Genomic DNA, 24,636 nt, shown 5'->3' on the forward strand with positions numbered 1-24,636 from the left:
TATTTTAACATAATGCAACTTGGTAAAAAAAAAAAAAAAGGTGGAAGGCCGAAATATCTACTCATTTCATGGTGAATTTTGACACATGGTGTTGAGCTACTAACATTTGATATAATAGTGAGTTGGTGCAAAAGGCTAGGAAGCTGAAACCTTGATTAGTTCTAATGTAGACTCTTGACAGCTGACTGAGTCCATCTCCTGACATCCTGTTTCATTAAATAATCAACACTGTTAGTATATCATACAAGAATATATAGCATGCTGCATTATTCTAACAAAGTGGATCTTTCAAAAAATGAAAGTATTTCCAGAGACTGTTTCAATGATCTACATATTACAATTTCCTTTACCAACTGCAGGAATGAGGCACCACTTTCTCATCTTTGAGAGTTGAGTTTCTTGCGCTGCTAACAAACATGTCCGACAATAGCTCCAACTGGTCGCAGGTATTACCTCTCTCTCTCTCTCTCGCTCATACGCACACATCAGTTCTTGGACCAGTTCAATCGTACTTCAAAACGAAGCAGAAATCATAAGATCATATTAGAAACTCTAGAATGAAAGACTTGCCAATCTTTCAGAAAAATTCTCAATGTTTAGTGTTTTTAGATTTTTCCTTTTGTGTGTGTCTGATAACTCTGATTTTCCCGTTTCTCCAGTCGAGGGAAGAGAGGAGTCCACTAAGCAGCCTTGCTGAGTCCTTGTTGGGGAGTATTGCAGAAATCATGAAGTCAGTGATATATATACAAGTAGAGAAGGAGATTTTCACTGAAATCGGCTGCTACTTTTATCGGGTGTCTGCCATAGTCATGGAGCTTCACATAAACTGGAGTACTCCAACAAATACAACTGAGATCATACAGTCTCTCTGCAAAAAAGTGGAGTTGGCCAAGAGCCTTACTGCAAACTTGGGGGAAAATGTACAGATTATAAGACATGCTGAATTAACAAGTGTGGTGAAGCAGCTTGAAGATGTTGTGAGAGGTATAGGGGAAAACCTTAGCCTAATACCTTTGTCAACATATGGGAACCATGAATATGCGGAATGGGCAGCTAGGGCACTTTCAAAGGAGATGAAGGATGTGTCGTTTGTTGTCAGCCCGTCTCGTGGCTCAGAGTCGAAAGACCAGCAGCTTCATAGGCTTCCTCCCAGGGAAGAAATGAAACAAGTGGAAACAGATCTGTATTCCATCGATGCGGATGCTTCTGCTATGAATCTTCAGTTATCGGATACATCACAGTCGTATATGAGTGCCAACCTAGACCAGGAAAGACCGATCATTCTGGACAGACATGATCCCAAAAGTTTGAGTGGTGGCTCCTCACTGAAGGCATTCCCACAGCTGGCTCAGTACATGGAGCCATTATACGACACTTTTTTCTGTCCTCTGACGAAGAAGATCATGGAAGATCCTGTAACAATTGAAAGTGGAGTGACATATGAGAGAGAGGCGATAACTGAGTGGTTCAACAAATTTGGTGATGGAGCGGAAATTGTCTGCCCAAAATCAGGAGAAACTCTAAAGAGCAGAAATATCAAAAGCAATGTTGCATTCAAAGCAACGATTGATGAGTGGAAAGAGAGAAATGAAGCTGCGAGAATTAAGGTTGCCCGAGCAGCACTCTCTCTGGCCAGTACTGAAAACATGGTGCTTGAAGCAATCGATGATCTACAAAGCATCTGCAAGAGTAGGCCATACAACAAGGTGCAGGTTCGCAGCATCGGAATGATTCCACTGCTTGCCAAGTTTCTTGAATACAGAAGCAGAGGCGTAAGAAATGCAACGCTGGAGCTACTGAGACAGTTAGCCGAGGATGATGCAGATGGGAAGGTGATTCACTTTAAAAAATTAATTTCAGTTTTAACAGCTTCATGCTCTCATTTGATTCATATTTATTTTCTGCAATAGTAAACTCATGCCATATGTAATACATCGTGCTTTTCTGTATAGGATGAAATCGTGAAGACAGTTGATATTTCAACAATTATAAAGATGCTGTCAAGTAATCACACACCTGTGAGACATGCATCTGCGTCGCTCCTGCTTGAGCTGTCGAAAAGCCAATCTTCGTGTTATAAGATTGGGACTGTAGCTGGAGGTATTCTGATGCTGATCACTGTCAAATACAGACAATCCTCAGATGCATTTGCTTCAGAAACAGCCGATCAGATCTTGAAGAACTTGGAGATTCTTCCTGGTAATATCAAGATCATGGCAGAAAATGGATATTGGGAGCCATTGCTAGCTCATCTATTCGAAGGTAATAATACGCTTCGTTTATTCCTGCAATGTGATAGGTAAAAGAATTATCACTTGTATACAAGTAAACCTATAACGATGTTGAATTAACAGGGAGCGAGGAGATGAAAATGGAGATGGCGAGTTATCTTGGGGAGATCGTTATTGGACCTGATAGGATGGCGTTCGTAGCAGAGACAGCTTCTCCAGCTCTGATCCAAATGGTGCAAAGTGGAAATTCTCTGACCAGAAATGCAGCATTCAAGGCCTTGAAGCAGATATCTTGTTACCATCCGAATGCAGGGATACTCGTTGAAGCTGGCATAATGCAGACAATGGTTGACGAGATGTTCACAAGAATGACCCACAGCGAACCAATGAATTCAAAATCTGAGGCAGCTATAATACTTGCTAACATACTGGAGTCTGGTCTGGAGCTCGAGAATTTCCCAGTCAGCACGCAAGGCCACACAATGTCATCAGACTACATAGTATACAACGTTATCTATAGAATCAAGAGCATAAGCCCTGATGACCTGAACATCAACTTCATCCGAATCCTGCTGTGCTTGATCAAGTTCCCAAAGGCATCAGCTACCATTGTTTCAATTGTCAAGGAGACAGAAGCCAGTTACAATTTGATCGAACTGATCAATACTACAAATGAAGAACTTGGTGTAGCATCAATCAAGCTACTCATCGCGCTCTCAGCTTTCATGGGACACACATTGTCAGACAGACTCTGCAGAACTCAAGGACAACCGGAGAAGTTAATCAAGAATCCATCCGAAATTAGTAGGATCACAGAATTACATGCTGTTTCAGCTAATCTTTTGGCGAAGCTTCCTCATCAGAACCTGACTCTCAACCTCGCCTTGGTTAACAGCAGCACTGTTCCTACAGTCATAAAAAGCCTCAATCAGATACAGAGGAGCGGGACAAGGTCAAGCAGACATGCAAGTTCTTATTTTGAAGGGTTGGTGGGCGTTCTTGTCAGATTGACAACGACATTGTATGACCATCAAATCTTGCTTACAGCAAGAACCTACAACTTGGTCGAAGTTCTGACAGAGCTCTTAACCCGAGCATTCACAGATGAGGTACAGAAGCTATCTGCAATAGGGCTGGAGAATCTGTCAAGACAATCCATCACTCTATCAAGACCACCAGAGAGGAAGAAAACCAAGATTCTAAAACTCTTCATTTTCCAAAAATGCGTATCAATCAATCTGTCCAAAGTGAAAGGGAAAGGAGAAGAGTTCTCACTTTGCCCCATCCATGGAGGGGTTTGCTCTTCTCAGGAAACATTCTGCCTCCTTGATGCAGAGGCTGTGGAGAGACTGCTGGCTTGTTTGGACCACGAGAACGTGGAGGTGATCGAGGCAGCACTATCTGCACTGTCCTCATTGCTAGATGACAAAGTTAATGTGGACAACAGTGTAAGCTTGTTGTCTGAAAGACATGCTCTCTCGTATGTGCTGAACGTTGTGAAGGAGCACAAAGAAGAATCTGTATTGCAGAAAGCATTTTGGGTGATAGAGAGATTCTTGGTAAAAGGTGGAGATGTGTCTGTTTCAAATGTATCACAGGACAGACTGTTTCCTGCTACATTGGTGAGTTCATTGCATCACGGAGATGAATACACCAGGCAGATGGCAGAGAAGATTTTGAGGCATTTGAACAAAATGCCTAATGTATCAAATACCATGAGCTTTAACATGTAAAACCTATCCATTTTTCAAGAAATATGTCTGTATACAGTTTTCAGCAAAACCACTGAATTTCCTTTAACAAGGTTCTGAACTTCCTAGTTCTTACTGTAATTAGTCCGAACTCGCCTCCTCATTAACACTTTATCTCGTGTGCAATTTAATCTTCTTAAAGATTCTGTTTCTAAAAGTTTTAAAAAATTATTGTTCGAAGTCATATGACTCGAATCTAACAGACAAACCTCCCTCACATACGCAACCATGTAGTTGTAAAAACAAAAAAGTGAATAACAAAACAAGGGATACGCCTTATGTTGAATTTGCACGAGAAATGTTTCTATTTTGTGTCTGGATAAAATTCAATTTTGTTGGTTTACCATGATGATAGGAATACATTAGAGCTCAAGAATTACAATGTGGAGTTGGTTTGGCCGGCAAAGCCGAAAGGATCTCCCTTTCAAATATTGTAAATGTTGATAAAAATAATTCCTTCGGACATTTGAAAGATTCCAATTATAACAAGACAAAAACAGAGGTGGTTGCCTAGATTTGATCCTGTCAAATATAAGAAATGGAAGATACTCTTAATAAAATTATAGTCTTCTCTTACTTCATGGATAGCCCACTTAACACCAACAGCTCCAAAATAAAACCAATTAGACCTTTTCAGTAAGTATCCAACCACATACGACATCAAGAAAATACCTACATCTATGGAACAAGAAAATCTTGTTGCAAAAAAACTAAATAAAATAAAAAGAAGTTCAATTGAGAACTCAACAGGGGGGAGTGCGACAAATGTCGTACATATAATTCTTATGTTGACATCATCCAATGAGATGCAACTCAGAAACTTTTAAAGGGTGACTAGGAGAAATGTACTAACTTAAACAACAAAAATGTCTTCTTTCTCAATAGAAGATTTTGTTGGGAATGGATGTCTGAAAGAATTGTTGCCAAGGCTGCTAGATGAAGGCTGGGACGATGTACCTACTTTGAAGGTAATGAATTCTGAAGACATGGATGATATCGGACTGACTCGACAGCAGAAGGTTGGCTTCTCTATCAAAATATATTCTATCCATTCTCATGCTATTCAGTTTTGAAGTTAATGTGCTAACAACTTCAATCTACCCTGCTAAAGGATGCAATTGAAATTAGGTCATACCTGCATGACCGGACGCTGATGCAGTACGGGGATCAGTTAGAGGCCACTAGGAAGAGTTTGCCTGAGCTTCTTGGCTTGAGTAATGAAGATCTTGCATCTCAATTTGGAATGAAACGAGGCCATATTGCTCGTTTCATGAACAGAAGCACTGCGTGCTCACCGGATCCATTGCCAGCATCGTATACCATCCCAGCAAGGAGGCGAAACAGCTTGCCATCCAGAAATAGTAGCATACATAAGAGTCAGCTCACACCTGCGAACTCCAATAAACTTGTTACGCTGAGATCGTCTGGCAGAAGCAGTTCTGGTTCTGATTTTACCGTGGAACAGTCCATGGCAAGCTTTAAAATCAAGGATGGATATGTCTTCAAGGGGATTGTTGCAGCAATGCCGGCAGAGCCTAGGGCGTGTGGCTGTGTGGAACCTCCCCCAGTAGTCGAGAATGTAGCTCCTTACTCCACGATAGAGAATATCTCTGTCCAGAAACTAACTCCAGAATACAAGATTGGAATGGAGCGGTTGATCAAGTCAAAGACACCACCAATGAAGGCATCAGAGCTGTGGCGAGAGAAACCGGCTCTATTTGTCTGCATTCGTAGGCCTGGGTACGATTTCATTCAAATAAGCGCTAAAGTTCAAGTCATAAACTATAATTAACCTGTATCTATGAAATCAGGTGCATCATGTGCCGAGCTGAAGCGCATCAACTCTACTCCAAGAAACCTATATTTGATGCTCTTGGAGTTCAACTGTTTGCAGTTCTTCATGAGCACATAGACTCAGAGGTTCAATATCTCCCTCGGATTATTATGCATAATGAGAAATGACTAAACAATGTTTACTAAAACAAGTTGAATGGTTTCAGATAAAAGATTTCTGGCCGCGATACTGGGGTGGTGTTGTGCTCTATGACAGGGGGCAGGAGTTCTTCAAGGCTCTTGGTGGAGGGAAGTTGCTCAAAGACAAGTTCATATCTGGTTTCCTACTCAATCCTAGAGCGATCGCAAACTACAGGAGAGCAAAGGCTTCTGGCATGCAAAATAATTTCAAGGGTGAAGGTGAGATCAAGGGTGGACTCTTCATAGTAGGCAAAGGTAAAAGTGGAATCGCTTACCAGTTCATCGAGAGAAACTTTGGTGACTGGGCACCACTTCCTGAAGTCATAGACATCTGCACTCGTATTCAGGTAATCTCGCCTTACATCTTTCTAGTCCATCAACATTGATCCTGGTTTTGCACAAACACTCATCATCATGAGCTGATTTAAGCAGAGCAACCAGTTAGACTCAACGAAAACATTGAAAGAAGAATCAAAAGAATGAAGTGAACACACCAGAGTACATCTCGTATCAGCTTCCACATCTGTCCTTCGTCAAGCTTCAGTTTCAAGATCTCTGAGATTTAATACAAATATCTTGTAGTTTGCTTTCAGTATGATTTTCTTTGACATAAATTCAATTTCCTTATTATTTTAAGCAGTTCAAGCATGGAAAATCATATGAGCAACTCATTACTTGTTGTTAATAATAATTAGAACTAAAGTAAAAATAATAACTGCTGTTAATTCATATTTTCAATTCATAGAAGCATATATGTAGATTCGAATGGTGCTGAAAAATTCAATATCAAGCACAAAAGGTATATATAAGAATACACAAAATATTCAATATAATCAGCTCCTCTGAAGTTGCTTAATAACATGTATAAATTAAAATGCCTCAGTAAGCAATTACAAAAGGTCTCAAAAATCATAGAGAAATAAATGTCAGAATCAATGCATTATTCTCCAAAGGAGATGAAGTTTGAATCTCTAACAAAATGTGATATTAAAATTCTGTATTTCAGAATCTGTATGATACTCATACATTACCTTCAGCCATCCAGGAACAAGTTTGGAGGCTTACGGCATCTCTTTAACCTGATCACGATCCACTACCAAAAGTCTCCACAAGAACATTCCCCATTTTTGAATAAATGGAACCGGACAGCATCTCTGACGAGAATCTCTCGTTGTGTGATCTTCGAAATTATTTTGGTTGCATTATGGCAATCATCACAAACACGGAGGTTTTTCACCACTTTTATCTGCAACTCAGGAGGAACAAAAATCAAGCCAAACGCAATCGCTAGCCTTTCACTATGATGGTTCAGCATCTTCAGTTTTTCCGACTCCTGAACATCGTGCAGAACAGATTTCACATCAGGCACATATCCACCCTCTCTCATTTTATCACCAAGTCTCTCCAACTCCCGATATATCTGATCAGAAAACGGGCTTGAATTGTCATCAGCAGTGAAAATGTGCACTCTGTTCTTATACTTGATCCAACTACATCCCGGCTCTTTCCTGACTCCCTTCTCTTTCATTCCTTTTCTCAACTGAGCAACCTCGTCCCATTTCCCTTTAGCAGCGTAGATGCTGACAAGCAACACATGGCCAGCAGAGTTTTGTGGATCCAATTCTAGAAGAGATTCTGCCGCCCATTTCCCTATTTCCATGTTACCACGGTTTCTGCACGAGCTCAGCAGCGTAGACCAACCAATTGTATCAGGACGGAAAGGCATTTCAAGTATGAATTTTTTCGCTTCTTCCAACTGCCCAGCTCGGCTAAACAGATCAATCATGCAAGTATAGTGATCAAGAACAGGCCTAATTGCATATTTATCCCCCATTAAAGCGAAATAATGGCGGCCTTTGTCCACGAAGCCAGCCCTGCTGCAGGCCGAGAGAACCCCAACAAAGGTAACTCCATCTGGCTGGAGACCACGAACCAACATTTCCTCGAACAAACTGATAGTTTCATTAGCCTTTCCAAACTGGGCATAGCATGAAATCAATGCAGTCCAAGTCACTTGATCCTTCACTCTGATCTCATTGAACAACTGATGTGACTCCTTGATGTTGCCGCATTTACCATACATGGTTACAAGTGCATTTGAGACAGTAATGAAGGCAATCAAACCAGATGCCAATGCTTGACCGTGAAACTGAGCTCCCTCTTCGATACTAGCCAGATTTGCACAGGAGCTTATCACACTACCTAAAGTGAAATAATCTGGCTGAACTCCATTTCTCTGCATCTCACATAATATTCTAACAGCTTCCTCGCTGTACCCGTTTTGACTGTAACCTACTAACATGGCAGTCCACGACACAATATTCTTGTACGACATTTTCCTGAAAACCCTCTCAGCATTCTTGATGTCACCACACTTTGAGTACATATCAACAAGTGCACTCGACACAAAAACATTATCCATATAGTCAGTTCTAGTCAGATAAGCATGAATCTGCTTCCCTTCTTGCAATGCAGAAAGACCTCCACAGGCAGTCAAGACGCTTCCAAAAGTAAATTGATCCATATTCACTGCATTCATTCTCATCTCTTGTAACAGCTCCAGTGCCTCTCTATACATTGTATTCTGTGTTAGCCCGGTGATCATGGTCGTCCAAGAAATCGAGTCCTTCTCAGTCATACTTCCAAACAAACAGTATGCTTCTTGCAGCATCCCACATCCCAGAAAGCCCATAAGCATCGTGTTGTTAACAACCAAATTCCTCTCCGGCAACTCATTAAACACACGCTCCGCCTCACTTATCAATCCGCATTTCGCATACATATCAACTAAAGGACTCCCCACAAAAGCATACGACTGGAATCCGAGCTTTACTACTTGGGCATGAATCACCTCTCCCAAATCAACCCAACCCTTTTTCGACAGCATTATTATAACCGTGGAAAGCGTGATCCTGTTCAAACTCTCCAATCCCTGCCTCAACATCGATTTGTAAGCCTCCAACGCCTTCTCGATCAACCCACATTTTATATAACCCGATATAACCAAGTTCCACGACACCCCATCTTTACGTGGGATCATATTAAACATCTTCTCCATATTCACAACATCCCCCTGCTTCGAGTATACCGCTAGAACAGTGTTCCAAGAGAAATGGTTTGGTATGCGCATTTGATCAAACACTTGGCGTGCATAGGCGATGTTGCCCAGCTTGTTGTACCCATTGATGAGATTGTTTAGCAAAAAAGGCTCCGGGTCCACAAGGTTCTTGATGATGTGTGCGTGGAGCTGTTTAACTTGCCGTATGCTGTAGGCTTCGCAGCATAGCTTCAGCCGCGAAACATAGTAATCGGAAACCTTCGATGCGGCATTGTCCAAGATATGCCTCGGCGGAAACGGTGTGATCCCTCTCATAGCCTCAGACTTAATGATGCTTTAATTTTACTCTGCTTTGGTTTTACCATTTATCCAAAAGCCTCATCAAATTTTCCCCAAATTTGAAAAGGATAGAAGAAAATGATACTGAACCTCCTGCTACAAGGTTGTAAATATTACAACGCGTGTGATTGTTTCTAAACGTTTGTAGAAAATCCCGAGGGGTGGATTCACTTTGCCCTAATTTCTTGCTTTAGATTTGAACAAGCACTATTTATGAACAGATTCATATGCAACCTGGAAAACGAAAATGAAAACAATGCACAATTTTTTTATACTACGAATTTGAGGCACCCATTCAACAAGGCCAATTCTTTCTGATCATAACACGTTTGAGCAAAGACAACATTTTTATACTTGATTTTTATCAATATCATCTGCAGAAATCTCTCCCAGCATAACTCAAGAATGTACAATTCTCATTTGTCGACAGCTCTGAAGTAGAACTGCTTGAATACCACGCAGTCGTTTGTTGCTACGCCTTTTCTCCCAGAGAGTTCCGACTCCAAAATCCAGTATATGCAAGTGTTTCAATTGCCAGACAAGGATAAGTATGTATTAGTGAGAATCCTAATCTGCCTGAGCTCAGGAATACATTCAATTGCTTCGTTCTAGGTCATCCAGTCGAAGATATTAGATTACAGGGATTGATGATTGGTCAGGGCTCAGCTTTCATGTGTCCTGGTGGCAGAGAGCCTGAATGGAAAGGAAGCCGTCAAGAACTGAGATCATCAAGCAAGATTTTGTGATGGTGATTTTGATTGTTATTTACCGCTTAAATCCTGGCTACTGGAAGGAGCAGTCGAGGTGAAGCCCATGTGCACGACATTGTGAAGTTCATCCTCCCAGTTGGATACCTGAGGCTGATGAATTCAGTTGGAAATCTTCAATTAGGAGAAGATGTGAATGGAAATCTACCTGAGACATTGATGAAATGCTTACTTGAGAAGAAGAAGGTTCTTTGAATCCTGCGCAGACTGAAGGTGATTGAAGATTGATTGGTCTTCGAAGAGCTTCAGCGGAGTTGCTTGGAATACATGTCTGGATAAGTCCCGGTTGTGGCGGATGAATTGGAGGAAACGGCATAGTCATATCTGGCAATAATCCTAGTGCCGGCATACCACCTCTAGATTGTAGCATCTGTCATCAATTTGTCACTTTTTTCAGATAAACTAGGAACTAACTGCATGAGTGCTCCAACAATATATAATGACTTGGGTGTAGGAGGTGAGTAATCTTACATCTTTAGTTAGGAACCCTTCAATGTTGAACTCCAAACGAGGATTTACAGTCGCGAGCTTCATTGATAGGAACTGAAACACAAGTGAATCAATTCTCATGATAAACTCCACAAATCACTAATGTCATGTATATTTACGAACCATTGAAAATTAGGCGAACTTATCCATACCTCAACTTGCCGTTGTAGTGATTGCACATAATTGATGATTTCATCGAGCATTACAGCTTTTCCGGTGACCTTATACACGAAAACAAAAAAGAAATCAGCAAGTAACAATGAATTTCTGTGCTAATTTTGACCCTTAATTAACAATACAATACCTTGCTGCAACCAGGCACAAGATCCTGAAGGAATTTCATCCTTTCACTGATCTTCTCCCTTCTCACCTGCATCATCAACAGTTCATTTATCTAATTTCGATTCAAGAAACAAAATTGTAGGTCACAGTAATCATGGAAGATTGTCACATTTCAAGTGTCGAGCAAAGAACTGATCACAGGATTGTTACCCTCTCAGCGAGACTGTGGCTGTTCGTTGCTTGACCTCTCCGTGCTCTAACATGTATGTAATCTTCCTTAGGCGGATCCGAGCCTTGAGACCCCTGCTTCCCGTTCTTGCCGCCAGGATTGCTGTTTGATGTAGTGTTGTGATCACCTTTTTGTTTCATCTCCCCGGTGTCCTTTGTCGTCTCAGCTGACTGCGTTGGGGTTTCATTATTCTCATCATTCTGAGCATTCTGGCAAGGCAAACACAACTGAATAAAAAATCACTAAAGACTAGCTAGCTGCACACATGTTTGCTGCAGTGTGGAAATGAAATAACGAACAACTGAACAAGATCAAAACCTGCGCCCCTCCTCTCTTCCTCTTCTTAGGGCCAAGCCCTTTACCGGGAGACTCTCCCGTCATGCAGGCCACCTCCTCTTGAGGGCCACGGCCGCTACACTCAGCCTCGTCAGAGTCATTACCCGCTACCCCAACTCCCTGTTTGGCCTCATCATGTAAACTCTCACTCCTCTTCTCATTCTTGAAAGGGCTCCCTTCAGCCCCCGGCTTCCCCAGAAACAGACCACCCTCTTTGGACAACTCGGCCATGTTCATTTCATGCCTCTGCGAGTGAACCACACCCAACCCCCGAGAGTATGGATTCAGCGGGTCAGGAACAGCAAACGGGTTCATCATTTCACCGAAATTCCCTCCACTGAAGCACGAAAATCTCGCTGCCCTCTCGATGAAACCAGAATCAGCCGGAAAGTTAGGCAGCATACCCGAAACAGGCGGCATGAACATACCACCTCGCAGCATTGCACTTGGGTTCCAACCCAAATCAGCCCTCACAGAACCAAGGTTACTAGAAGTGCTAACATCATTCTGTACATTCACATCACAATACCCCAAACTCTGTCCGTTAATCGAATGGTCCCAAACCGTAGGGCAAAATGAATCGACCATCGAGGGCGAGGAGCAAGCAGAGGACTCCACCATTGAATTGCAGACGGACATCATCCCAATAGACGTGTTAGTTAAATTATTTCCATTAACTTGCCACTCTGGAGCCATATTAGGAGTGTGATAGTTTAAAGAATTATCATTTGCATTAGAAGGCTCAACACTAGCATCTTTTCCAACAACATCCATAGCTAGAGGTGGAGAGATAGAGAGAGGGGAGAAGAAGAAACCACAAGCAATGGACTAATTACACTCCTTCAAAGAATCACAACCTCCTGGTAAAGCAAAATGAAACCCAAATTAGAAGTGCCCTAAATTATCAACCCTAATGATCAACAAATTCCAAGAATTCTCACAAAAAGCATTCAAGAAATTATTGTGATACGAATAAATGAGCCCAGCTAGAACACCAAAACACATAGTCAAAGTAGTCTACCAGAAACAGCTGGGCAGATTAGGGATTAAATATCTCTCTCCAAGTTGTATGACTCGTGAATTGAAGAGAAGAGAAACAAAACAGCACACAGAGCCAAAAACATGTAACGGAATGCCACAACTACACCACTGAAAACTACTGTTCCCAAAGCTATTTCTCTCTGAAATTAAAGCAACAAAAACCCCATTAATGCAGAGAGGGAAAAACATAGCTATGCTCAATTAAAGAGCTCAAAGACATTAAATTGAAGCAGAGAGAGGAAAGTGAGTCAATAGAAGCAGAGACATTAAATTGAGCATCATAAATACGAGTAGGCACCCCCATTTACTCGTTCAAAAACAAACCCTATGGAGAAAAGGGGATTCCAGTAAGTACTCTGGTGAGGCAGAACTTAAAAGGGAACAAAAGCAAAGAAAAGATACCATTTTGAGATTGTGGGCTGCCTTTAAGAGCTTCTGTACTGTTTTTGAGCAGCCCTTCCAGAATTCTTTTTTTTCTTCAAAATTTGAATTGGTTTCGTTCAAAGCTGAGACTGTTTATGTACTGAGCACAGTGACCTGAGCATTCAAGAAAACAATAAAGAGGAGAGAGAAAGAGGGGAAACAAGATCAGGGAGCGCAGAGAGAGAGAGGGGAAGCAAAATAAATGGGTGATTTGAAGGAAATGAAAAGGATAACTTATTAGGAAAGATGCTGCATTTATACCCACGCCTTGCATAAAAAACAGAGCACTTCATGCTTCAAAACAAATCAAAAACAGAAAATCAAATTCTTGATCATAATTATTTTAGTAAACCACCGCCACAGCTGTTACTTAAATTTCTATTTAATTTTATATTATACTCCTAGTTAGTTATTTTAATTTATTTCAACATATTTGAAGTTAAAACTCTTGAATTTCTTCAAAATCGGATAATTGCAATGTACTCCATATTACGAACATATTGTTCTACTAATTCATTTCCAATTTCAACATTTTTGGAAGAATAATTTGATCGTTGACTGTCAATTTTAATCCATCAAAATCGGTGATTCTTAGATCATTTTCAGCCCTATTCATATTTTAAGTAAAAAATAGTCTTTTCCTTTTTCTTTGACTTGGAAATAATAAAATGGTGAAATTTGATGTTAGACAACTCTATTCCATCATTTTGAATTTTAAAGATTAATGTCTTAGTTGACTTTTATTATAAGAGGTGTCATTTGAAATTGGTTACACTCTCATATTCATAAACTCACTTCAAACTAAAATTGGTATATATGGAATTTCGAGTCATACACAAATTTTCATAGTGCTCACCGCTCAATCAAATATTTCATGTTATCTTCTCAAAAATATCCTACCTAACAAAATTTCCATTTACTCAAAATAGAAAAGAAATATCCCACAATCCTGAGCAAAGCCGTAGGTATGAAATAGTAGTACTCCAAAATTAATGGTGAATGCATGAGTATGTGACACTTATACATGGCATAAATACTTTCCCATTACATAATAATATTAATTTATGTAGGTTTCTCTTTAATGTCTGAATAAAAATAATACGTATATCTTCCACTTTTAACTTTCACCCAATATATTGTTATCCAAACTTTACTTTTAAGTCTCATGATTTGTACCTTAAGGCATGTACATTATTGTTACAGCCTTTTATGTATTTAACTTTACTTTTGTTTGTACTTATGTTTTTAAATTAATAAAGATAAGACTGGATTGAGCTAGCAACTGACAGTGCCAACTCTTAATGTTAAATTACTATTATCTTAAAACAATTAAATTTGGACAATGACATTCATTACACCTAGGAATGTGAGTTTATAATATTTGTTCTTATTTTAAGGTTTATTTGGTCAAGAGGCCTATATCTAGCTACTAGCTTGGTTTCACACACTTCATGACCAACTTGGATTGCTTCTAGAGCTACTCTACCTCTCTAGGCTCTCTCATATTTTTGATAACTTAAACCCTTATTAAAATTTTATTTTACACTACTACATACATATACTCCTCTATGTGTGTTTTGTTGTGCTGTACTTGTATCCCACCTTAGGCCAAATCTTATTTTCCATTGATTATTCTTGTATATGTGTGGAATCTTTGCCCAATTCTTTGGAGAAAAGTACATATTACACACTGGAAAAGTAACATTTCTATGAATTCTTTTGGATGTATTTTTTTAGGAATGGGACAGAAAGAGTAGGTGGAAATTGATCATGTTTCTTAATAGTACAAATTTCAAAATGAAAAATTATCCACTTCCAATACATGGAGTATGTGTTAAGACTATAACATTTATCAAAAAATAAAGCATATTACAATATTTTAGAGAGTAAAAATATCCACAACCAAGGACGGAGATAGAATAGGCCAAGCCACTGCTGCAGCGGGGGCTTGGCCGATGCCGTCCTCTTAGAATCGGATGTAGTGTTTACAGAGATAGAATAGCTTGAGAGAGAAGATAATGAAGAAATAAAGAAGAGAGGGAAGAGAAACACGTTGTTGAATAAATAGGAGTAGACGAGTCATATAAATTATGATCTCGGTAACAGACAGCATTTAAATCCTATTTCTTGTTTTGTGTGTTTAGGAATATATTACTATATTTGTTCTTTTGAAAAATGTTTTAATATCAATCTGTACAATTTAAAATTTTATAATTTTTATTTATATCAGAACAGTATTATATGAATCCATTTATTTATTAATATTTTGTAATTTTATTATTTTTATTTGTATAATAACATTATTGATTAGTATTTTTTAAGCAATTATTCATCTCATATTTTATTTTTGGTCTATATGCCTATACATATTCATTTACTATTTTTCATTAATTTTAATAAATAAATTTCACATTCTACTCATTAATTACTCCTGTTTATAAAATTACTTATATAGAAGACACATATTTGTCTAATATTTTTCTTTTTTACTATATTTTTAATACTATTACAAACGAGTCAAAGTAATCGTAAATGAACAATACGAGGCATCGCGCACTTTGGTGTATTTATAGTGAAATTTCAGCACCGGCTTATTTCAATTTCTAGTTCCGTCCCTGTCCACAACGATGAACATTCAGTGTTCAATGATTCAATCTTTACATTAATCATATGCTTTTGAGCAATATCTATATTACCCTTATATGTTAAGAATTAAAATATTAAAAAAAATAAAAATAATGCCCCATGATATATAGACTTTGATTAAGCGCCGGTACGCTTGGCCTAATTAAAGAGTCAAAATATGTACCATCTTTTTTTGCTTCATTTTTTTTTTCATTCTTGTACTATGTAATTGTATATCATACTCCTATAGTCCTATTATCCTCTCTCACTTTCTAAGTGGAAGTTTTTTTTTCCTCCTTGCATGAGTTGCAGTTTAGTAGTACTATTTAGAAATTGCGTGTATGATTTGATTCTTCCTTAAATATACGCAAATCTAGAAAGATCTTGGATCCTCAAAGAGCAACTAATCACTACCGAATTAAAATTTATAATTTTTTTTATTATATTTTGGGGGTGCGCATTCGAATTTGTGTTTTATTTATCTTTTCCCACAATTTTCTTAGTTGTTTGTAGGATATAATTTAATAAGTCTCTTCATTATATGTATTCACAAATAATGATTTGAGCAATGGAAAAAAATGCAGAAAGAATAATGGGACCAATATGTTAGAGATTCCTCTATCAGATTTTATGGTGTTTTCTGGCGTCATCGTACAGCCTAAGGTTCCATTGAAGGTACAAATTTACGTCAATTTTTCAGAATAGTTATAATGCATTGTTATAAAATTAATGCTTTGGCCCATTAAATTTGAGGAAATTCTACGATTTAATTTTGACACTATACTACACTTACTCCACCACAACAAAATTAAAGACAAGATATCTTGAGAGTCTTGTGTTAGCTTATTGTGCTCCCTTCATCCTTTTATATTAAAGACGTTTCTCTTTTGCATGGAATTTTTTAAAAAAAAATTAAGAGGGTTAAGCAATGAGAGAATAAAGTAAAAATAAAAAAATAGCGAAATAAAGAGAGAATAAAATAAGAAAGAAGTAATTCTTGTCGGAAGAAATAAATGACTCGGCTATAGTAAAACAATCAAGAAATGATACGACTCAGTTATAGAGAGACGGAGGAAATACTAATAACTTGAACGCTTGATATTAAATCACAAATAAATGTCACTTGATCATTGTATGAATTGAATTCGAATTTCATCACTACAGTAACATTCAATCTTAGAAAATTTGAGGCTTTTTTCGCTTACTAAAAAGGATAAAAGAAATTTTTTATATTTAAAATTAATTTGGAAGACAATGATATATGAATATCCATGTTTAATGTCAATGCATGGTCGATTTGAGATATTAGAAAGGAAATAGTTTTTCAAAACTTCAAACCCTAGGAGTTCGAGAAGAAAAGACTCTTATGGGCTATGTCGAATGAGAATATTGGTTAAAGGATGGTGTTCAGACTTCCTTTCGTATCAAGTCTTTTGATGGATAACTTAATAGATATTAGGAACTTGATCACACACGGAACACACAATAATAAGGTATGTCCATCTGATTGCGGCGGCAATTGGACCTTAGTTTTAGGTTGATGTTTGTTTTGAACTTTTGTACTTAGGAGCCTTGACTTGGCTATTTGTGGTTTTACTTTGTTCTTATTGTTAACTTGGTTAGGGCATGTTGCTGGGTCTCGATTTTTTTGATTTTTTGAGGCATTTAAGCTGTAGACTGTGCTTTTGTTGACTTGACTAGCTTTTGACGTTCAAGCTGAAGTTATTAGAGTTGTGTTTTCTATTAGAGTACAACAATATTTTTTTTTTCTAATTTGGTGCTACACTAGAAAAAAGTCTTGTTGGTGTCTTTAATCCATGACATGGTTGAGGATTGTGTCTTACTGTTCGCCTCTTTGAATGGATTGAGCATTTTTTTTTATCAAAATAAAGAATTAAGAATACGTCAAAATACAAAAACAAAGTTTACCAATAAATTGAATCGGGGAGATAATAATTACTCCCTCCGTCCCAGAAAGATTGTTCCATTTTCGTTTTCACACTCGTTTTGCGAAAATAATAATAAATAGTTAAATTAGAGAGAGTAAAGAGAATAGTCTTACCTACATTATTCTTTCTCTTATTTTACTCTCTTTCAACTTTATCTATTTATCATTATTTTTTGCAAAATGAGTGAAAAAAATAAATAGAATTTTTTGGAAAAGAGGGAGTACTAATAAACAACCGATGTTGATTAAATAAGCCTTAAATCAGTCTCTACTCAATAAGATATGGCAGTCAAACAAAACCTTTTGATAAAAAAAAAGGGTTTGGAAGCAACTAGCAAGCAAGATTAAAAAATAATTTATGGTAAGTTTATATTCTCAAATCTAAATAAGATTTGATTTAAAAATGTTGGCAGGTCTGTAGATGGACTGTCTCTTTCTTCCTTTCTCTCATGTCATTATTAGTTGGCATCGGGACTTGCATATATATATGTAAATATTTCAAAGATCTAAATCGTAGAATCATGAATCTGCTTCACAAATTCTAATAGGTGTACTAAAATACTTAATCCAAGGTTTAATTTAATAATTCTACAAAAGGACTGGGAAATGATTTGTATTGATTGGGTTGGTTTTACTAGGAATTTTTGGAAAAACCCATTTATGAGTTTTAAATGAGGAGACCTACTCTTTTACATTTTTTTTATTATGGTTGTATATAGTAATAGCATCAATAATGTAGTACTAATAAAAGTATGATGAATAAACAACTATAAATTTGAGTTCTGTATTAATCAAAATTTACATATATACTGTGTAATTTTCATGGATTTAGTTATAACCAATCGAGTATATGGAGAGTGATCAATTGCTAACTTATCATTTAATTGCTAACTACACTAATTTAAGGCCACATGATTTTAAAAAACGCGTGGTCTACAATTTGTCACGTGTAATTTTCGTTTTTATTAATTAAACCGAAAAAAATTTAAAAAAAACGCCAAATTAGAATTTTGGATGAAAATGTCAATATAATGTTTCGAAAATATCAACACAATGCTTTGAGAATGTCAACACAAATTTAGGATTGACATTATATATGCTTTATATTGACATATTATCTTAGTTGTATTGACATTAGCCTGTGTACGAAAAATACGAAAATTCTAGATTTTTTTTTCAAATTTTGACGTCGGAACATATGCATGTAGTATATCGTTGGAATCCTTATAAAATTATCTTTAATTTGATATATGTTATATGAATTTAAAATTTTGGGATTTCTTTTAAAAGTTAGTTATAACTAACTTGACATTAATACCCCTATTGATTTTTATTGGAATTAATCATATAGCCTTATTGACGTTTTTTGTTGATCGTATTGATATTTTGTGGTTAATGATCTAGGCCTTTAATTTGAATATCTAATGGCTATTATTGAGTTGTAGTTAGCAATTAAGCATTGAGTTAGCAATATAACACTCCCCTCGAGTATATATGCCCCACTCAAAATTATTATTATATTTAATGCAAAATAATAACATTTCTACGTTTATACTTCTATAAACATAGATTATTTTTGGAGATAAAGGAGATATTATCTTTGTTTACGAAAAGTAATTTTACTAGTAAATATCACATATATTAATCCAGAATTGAGAAAGAAATGGAAAGTACGGTAACATATTTTTTGACCAGAAGTACTATTTTCGTACATTATGCGTGAAAAGGTTATCAAATTATCTTTGTATTTAATTAATTCATTAATTACCAGAACAACGCGTTACGACTAGTTGTCGTTTCATAAATTATAATAGTACTAGTAATAATTTGTACTCCCTCTTTCCATAAATAAAAGTCTCGGTTCACTTTTAATCCGTTCGCAAATAAGAGTATCGATTCACTTTTATCATAACTGGTAATAGGGTCTTACCTTCCACTAACTCATTCCACACATATTTCATTTAAAACTAATATAAACAAGTGAGACTCTTATTCCACTAATTTTTTTCTACCCACTTTTCTTAATATTTCATAAAATCCGTGCAACACATAAATGAGACTCCTATTGACGGACATGGGGAGTAGTCGTAATTTATTTCAAAAAAAACATTCATATGAAATAGAGTACAACCAGTGGCAGATCCAGACCCGAAAATGGTGGAGGCAGAATTTAATATTAAATATTAAATATATAATTTAATATTATTTTTAATAATAAAAAAATAATATTATATTAATATTAAGTAGCACTAACATAGTTAATAATATATAAACATGTATCAGCTTACAAATATGTATTATTCATGTAAAAAAGATTATTATAAATATTATATACATTCAAAATCATTGTAAATATTATATAAAAAAGTGATACAAGTAGAGCAGTAAAATTTAGATTACAAAAATATTTAAAAATTTATTTTGTTACATGAAGAATAATTAAAATGCATGGATCACAAATTATAAGTATATTAGGACAATAAAACATAACACAAGATTAAATAATTTTAACTAAAGAATAAATATAACAACATAATATATGCAAATTAGTAGTAAAAGTTTAGATTTTATAAAGTATTTAAAGGTATTATTTTGATAATACAAAGAAATATGAATTGATAAAATAAAAAAGTAAAAAATGGAATAGGAGGGTTAAAGCCTAGACCTCTTAGTTAAAAACTCATTAACCAAACCGTTGGACTACTACATTTTGTATGACTTAAATTGAGAAGGCTGTCTGTCCGAACGGTCAAAGAGGGGGGCGACCACCCGCCCTCGTGGTACTACTATAGCTTTATTTTCCATTCAGCAAAAGATGACACTACACTTCACTATCGGTACTAGTACTCCCTCTTTTATAGCAGTAGAGTAATTTTTCTATTTTGGTCGTTTCATAATAGCATAGTCATTTTTCTTTTTAATAAAAAGTACTAACATATTTTTTCACACTTACTTTTTCCTTTCTTATTTTTTTCTCATATTTTTTTCTCTTTCCAACTTTATTATCTTTTTACTTAACATTATATTATACACTTCATTTCGGAAAGAAATGTCTCCACTATTATAAATAGATGGAGTAATATTTATAGATGTAAATATTTCCTTTAACTTCTGAAAAAATAAATGTTACATATACATGTATTGTACACACGCAAGAAAACATAAACAAAAATCTACAACAAGCTAGTACAGAGACGAAGACATTGAATAAAAACAGCCTGATGCTACCACTACTTCTTCCTACTTTTATCAATAAAGAAATCAAAGTTGATTAGATTCTCCAGAGGAGGACCTTATTGAAAATATTAATTATGTTCATAAAAAATAGACTATTTTTAAAATTTTGGAATGTTTATTAAAATTAGACAAATTTTAAATATTGTTATTAATTCTAGACATCATTTTACATGTGAACTCCACAATTCACTAGTATTACTTCCAACACTTTTTCTATTCATCTTTTATTTTATTAATTACTCGTTAAAATCTGTTTTTTTCATAATTTTATTTATTTTTTTGGACGGATATAGTACTACTATTAACCAATTAAAAAGAAGAAGCCATTAACGTTTACGTCACGGATGGGTCATTGCCACAATGCCACGTGGAATTTTGTGCACTTATTTATTAGGGCCTATTGATTAATGTCGTACATTAAATTAGGACAAGTGTGAAAGTTGTTTCATAGTTGGCAATTGGCTCTTCTTTTTGAAAACTTAACAATGTAGTACTTATTTAATAAAATAAATTATCAAATTTTATATACCCCCTTAAAGCAACATGGAATTGTAGTTGGTGATTCGAGAGATCTCTTACCAATTAAGAGCTTTACCTTTAACAAAGAATCAAAGCCTGTTTCTTTGATTATTACTCTCTATCACACATAAGCTGAGATATTCATGCCTCTATCTTATTAAATATGAAATATTTGATTTTCAACATAAGATTTTATGTAATATTTCTTTGTTAATTATTAATGAAGAAAGAGTAAAGTAAGAGAGTGAAAAAAATAGAAATAGTGTTATTTATATTTTAATGCAATAACCTTTAAAGAAAAATATTTATTTTTAATGGAACATGTATAATAATGTATATACTACTCATATGATTGAGAGAAAGCACGTTTAAGTTCATATAATGGGAGTCCGTTTTTGTACTATGTTGCAGCAAAGATTTAGAAAATTGTGCAGATATATAATTAGACCAAATGACTATTATGATCACTTATTGCATGCCAATTAGTATAAAAGAATATTCAGTGATAAACTTTTGGTCAAACCGACTAAGTGAAGCAGTTCAGATTCATAACAGCTCATTTCACATTAAATCAGTGTTTACATTGCTAATTAATTCGGTCCACCTTCTCTAACCATAAAATAATAAATAAATAAATAAATAAATAAAAAATAATTCACATGGTCAAAATAGACTAGTTAGTTCTTCAATATAATCTCATAAAAGTTAAAGCCGAAGCATTGTTATAATAACAGGACTTTTATTTTTTAACCAATTCCTATAGTATATCCCATACATGCATGGATTAATCCAATTGATTTTTTCAAATCTAATGTGAAACTTGTACAAGTAATTTGTTTAGACCAAACTAGTACATTTTGGGCGGCCTTATAGCACAATATTATAAATTTGGTTGAAATCAAGAAATTGAGCAGTCACAAATCACAAGCAAAGAGTGACATCGCATGTTCTAATGTTATACCACGATATCTACTCTACATAAGTAGTATGGTCCATATTGGAAAATATTGTTGTGACAGAGCATATAAAAGCATTTGTTGTTTCAACAATTGTTGGCTGGACTTTGTGTTTAATTTCTGCCTCTACAAATTAATTCATGCGCACACAAATTCAATAATTAAATGCTTAGATTGTAATCCAAAAGGTACATTGATATCTATTATGGTAGAGTGGGAAGGAATCAAATCTTTACATCACAATTCAACAAATCATTTTTCTAAATTTTATGCACATATGTACTGAGTTTAGTGAATAAATGATTATATGAAGAGGATCAAAAAGGTAGGTCGTTAAATAAAAGAGAACTTTTTATATGTCCAATTAACAAATATTGATTGGGATAGAGTAGTGCCTAACACTTAGAAAATGAATTAAACCCTTTAAAAGGTCACTATAATGCTCTTAATATCATATAGTATTTCTTTATGATAATGACGGAGCTTGCTATAGAATAGGGACATCAATCCGCTTTGTTTAATTTCTTCAAATAATTTGACTTCGAAATGTAAAGTTATGATCAAAACTTATGCTAAGAAGTACTATATCTATATAATTTATTTTTCTATTTTTTCATGCTGGGTTCACTTTCGTTCTTCAACCGGTCGTCCTTTGCTAGCAATGATCGTGCCTCTGCTTTCCAAGTCGACGTCATTGTACGATTAACATGCGAGTTTGTTGTCTGCACCAGACATTGGTTTCGACTATTATTCTATTTCACTCACTGTAAAACTAACTGTTAATTATAATTTAGGATCTCAATCATTTATTTTGAGGGCACGAATCTCGATCGAAAGCAGTGAAACAAGCAACAGCCATGGTACAACAATTGAAATTGGAATTGGCAGGTTGCTTTGGGAAGTCTAGGGTTTGCCAAATGAGAGCAAACTTTGTCACATTTGTTCCTTCATTACGTTTGATATGGAATGGTATGTTAGGTCAATGAGGGCTGATTGTTAATAGCATCGAACTGCAATAAATGGATTATAGATCTGAAAAATGAAAGGGACAGCTAATAATATTTTGCTTACTTTATTGGAAAGGAAAATTGGTGCTGTCTCTATCACTAAGCCTATTAATCATAAAGATTGTGACACATGAGTACAATCATTTTATTTCACAAATTTACTATCCACTGAAACAGGATTAAAGTGGTGGGATTTTCAATTTTTATCATAATACTTCTAAGCCCTACCATAAAGATTGTGCCTAACTATCCCAAATTCCATGGGATAGATAGAGCTAAGGTTGGTTAAATGTCTAATCATTCTTTCTGATTAAAAAAGAAGAAGCCAATATGCACCAATTACCATTTATGCTAAGTTTATCTTATCTAATTAGTTGGGTCGAATCAATATTTTGAATTAAATATTTGTATAAATTAATTATTAATTACTACCATAATTGCCTACATACGCAAATAAATTGTTAGAATATGTTATGTTGTTGTATTCACGATTTTCTACATAAATCTTACTAGATTTGTTTTACTAAAAAATGTTTCACCAAATGAAGTATCATATCATATTTTCGACCAACAAGTTGTATGAGATAATAAAATTAATCGTAACAAAAAATATTGTTAAATTAAAAAGATTTCATTTTTCTCTCAAGCCAATATTCTGTGGAATGTTGGAAACGGGCCGAATAGTTGGGCTTATGCACGGAATTAGAGCCCGTCTAATTTAAAGCCCAAATATTTGATTGCCCTATATGAAACGGCCCACTCATATAATAAAAGCCCAAATAGATCCAGCCCATAGTGATAGAGCACAATAATATAGTACTTCTGATTCAAATATATTTGATAATGATCAATTTTTATCCATAGGCATTCAATTCAATTTAGATAAATTCAAGGTACATTAGTATCAACAAATCAACTTTCCGGCGTCCAAAAAATTGTCGACATAGACATGCAAATTATTATCTCAGATCAATTTCCCAAAAACATAAATGTATCATATTTACACTAAAAAAATGTCAGTTTACCGACGGAAAATTTTCGCTAAGAATTAGCGACGGAAATACCGACGAAAAATCCTACATCCAACCGTTAGTGAGACGTTTCATTTTAGGCTCACCGTGAGGAAATCCTACCTACAAACACGTTATTGTGCTTTCTTCAATTTTTAACCGTGTAGTGTGATTTATTTTATGCATTAATTTGACTCTACCGAAAATGTGAACCATGCATCGGTTAAAATATTGATTTTTTTTCCAGTTGCAGTTACTACTATTTTCCTTGAATTTATGGAGGAATGTGCTTGAGAATGCTGCATGCGATGTTGATAATTTGAAGTAAAGGTAGCCATTAAATTTGAATTAACAAAAGATTTTAATGCTCTAAACTTTGAGCTATAGGCAGTTATATATAGCTACTGCAAATTG

General features: G+C 35.6%; 5 protein-coding genes across 7 annotated transcripts; 3 read left to right on the forward strand and 2 right to left on the reverse strand.

Annotated features, from left to right (window-relative positions):
- The first annotated feature begins 236 nt into the window (after positions 1-236).
- Positions 237-4,096, forward strand: LOC125204530 (putative U-box domain-containing protein 42). The gene is made up of 4 exons (XM_048103215.1): positions 237-446; positions 660-1,832; positions 1,953-2,262; positions 2,355-4,096. Exons 1-4 carry the CDS (start codon positions 417-419, stop codon positions 3,962-3,964), a joined length of 3,123 nt encoding a protein of 1,040 aa, XP_047959172.1. The 5' UTR covers positions 237-416; the 3' UTR covers positions 3,965-4,096.
- A 752-nt stretch (positions 4,097-4,848) lies between these two features.
- LOC125206424 lies at positions 4,849-5,774 on the forward strand. Its single transcript, XM_048105679.1, has 2 exons — positions 4,849-5,001; positions 5,094-5,774. Exons 1-2 carry the CDS (start codon positions 4,849-4,851, stop codon positions 5,772-5,774), a joined length of 834 nt encoding a protein of 277 aa, XP_047961636.1.
- A 26-nt stretch (positions 5,775-5,800) lies between these two features.
- Positions 5,801-6,477, forward strand: LOC125205818 (peroxiredoxin-like 2A). The gene is made up of 3 exons (XM_048104964.1): positions 5,801-5,902; positions 5,983-6,303; positions 6,389-6,477. The coding sequence occupies exons 1-3, from the start codon at positions 5,801-5,803 to the stop codon at positions 6,437-6,439; spliced, it is 474 nt and encodes a 157-aa protein (XP_047960921.1). The 3' UTR covers positions 6,440-6,477.
- On the reverse strand, positions 6,450-9,502 carry LOC125205815 (putative pentatricopeptide repeat-containing protein At1g68930). The gene is made up of 2 exons (XM_048104960.1): positions 6,988-9,502; positions 6,450-6,511 (listed from the first exon to the last, which is right to left on the reverse strand). Exon 1 carries the CDS (start codon positions 9,327-9,329, stop codon positions 7,050-7,052), a length of 2,280 nt encoding a protein of 759 aa, XP_047960917.1. The 5' UTR covers positions 9,330-9,502; the 3' UTR covers positions 6,450-6,511; positions 6,988-7,049.
- A 99-nt stretch (positions 9,503-9,601) lies between these two features.
- Positions 9,602-13,142, reverse strand: LOC125205817 (transcription factor bHLH49). 3 transcript variants are annotated; one of them, XM_048104962.1, is made up of 10 exons: positions 12,900-13,142; positions 12,478-12,637; positions 11,439-12,316; positions 11,102-11,329; positions 10,914-10,979; positions 10,762-10,830; positions 10,592-10,663; positions 10,293-10,490; positions 10,123-10,213; positions 9,602-10,046 (listed from the first exon to the last, which is right to left on the reverse strand). In XM_048104962.1, the coding sequence occupies exons 3-10, from the start codon at positions 12,228-12,230 to the stop codon at positions 10,009-10,011; spliced, it is 1,554 nt and encodes a 517-aa protein (XP_047960919.1). In that variant the 5' UTR covers positions 12,231-12,316; positions 12,478-12,637; positions 12,900-13,142; the 3' UTR covers positions 9,602-10,008. The 3 variants fall into 3 exon arrangements, with proteins under 3 accessions (XP_047960919.1, XP_047960920.1, XP_047960918.1); XM_048104963.1 differs by lacking the exon at positions 12,478-12,637 and having other exon boundaries at positions 10,123-10,207; XM_048104961.1 differs by lacking the exon at positions 12,478-12,637.
- Positions 13,143-24,636: the final 11,494 nt, after the last annotated feature.

This window comes from Salvia hispanica, chromosome 2 (assembly GCF_023119035.1).
Source record: "Salvia hispanica cultivar TCC Black 2014 chromosome 2, UniMelb_Shisp_WGS_1.0, whole genome shotgun sequence".
Classification (NCBI taxonomy): domain Eukaryota; kingdom Viridiplantae; phylum Streptophyta; class Magnoliopsida; order Lamiales; family Lamiaceae; genus Salvia; species Salvia hispanica.

Excerpts from the sequence above, each read along its gene's own strand:
- LOC125204530 (XM_048103215.1), top strand. The coding sequence starts at position 417 with ATGTCCGACAATAGCTCCAACTGGTCGCAG. Across the intron at positions 447-659 it reads ATAGCTCCAACTGGTCGCAG|TCGAGGGAAGAGAGGAGTCC; the intron begins GTATTACCTCTC and ends CCGTTTCTCCAG. Across the intron at positions 2,263-2,354 it reads GCTAGCTCATCTATTCGAAG|GGAGCGAGGAGATGAAAATG; the intron begins GTAATAATACGC and ends TTGAATTAACAG.
- LOC125205818 (XM_048104964.1), top strand. The coding sequence starts at position 5,801 with ATGTGCCGAGCTGAAGCGCATCAACTCTACTCCAAGAAACCTATATTT. Across the intron at positions 5,903-5,982 it reads ATGAGCACATAGACTCAGAG|ATAAAAGATTTCTGGCCGCG; the intron begins GTTCAATATCTC and ends GAATGGTTTCAG. Across the intron at positions 6,304-6,388 it reads ACATCTGCACTCGTATTCAG|AGCAACCAGTTAGACTCAAC; the intron begins GTAATCTCGCCT and ends TGATTTAAGCAG.
- LOC125205817 (XM_048104961.1), bottom strand. The coding sequence starts at position 12,230 with ATGGATGTTGTTGGAAAAGATGCTAGTGTTGAGCCTTCTAATGCAAAT. Across the intron at positions 11,330-11,438 it reads GGAAGAGAGGAGGGGCGCAG|AATGCTCAGAATGATGAGAA; the intron begins GTTTTGATCTTG and ends TTGCCTTGCCAG. Across the intron at positions 10,980-11,101 it reads GCCACAGTCTCGCTGAGAGG|GTGAGAAGGGAGAAGATCAG; the intron begins GTAACAATCCTG and ends TTGATGATGCAG.
- LOC125205815 (XM_048104960.1), bottom strand. The coding sequence starts at position 9,329 with ATGAGAGGGATCACACCGTTTCCGCCGAGGCATATCTTGGACAATGCC.
- LOC125206424 (XM_048105679.1), top strand. The coding sequence starts at position 4,849 with ATGTCTTCTTTCTCAATAGAAGATTTTGTTGGGAATGGATGTCTGAAA. Across the intron at positions 5,002-5,093 it reads GACTGACTCGACAGCAGAAG|GATGCAATTGAAATTAGGTC; the intron begins GTTGGCTTCTCT and ends ACCCTGCTAAAG.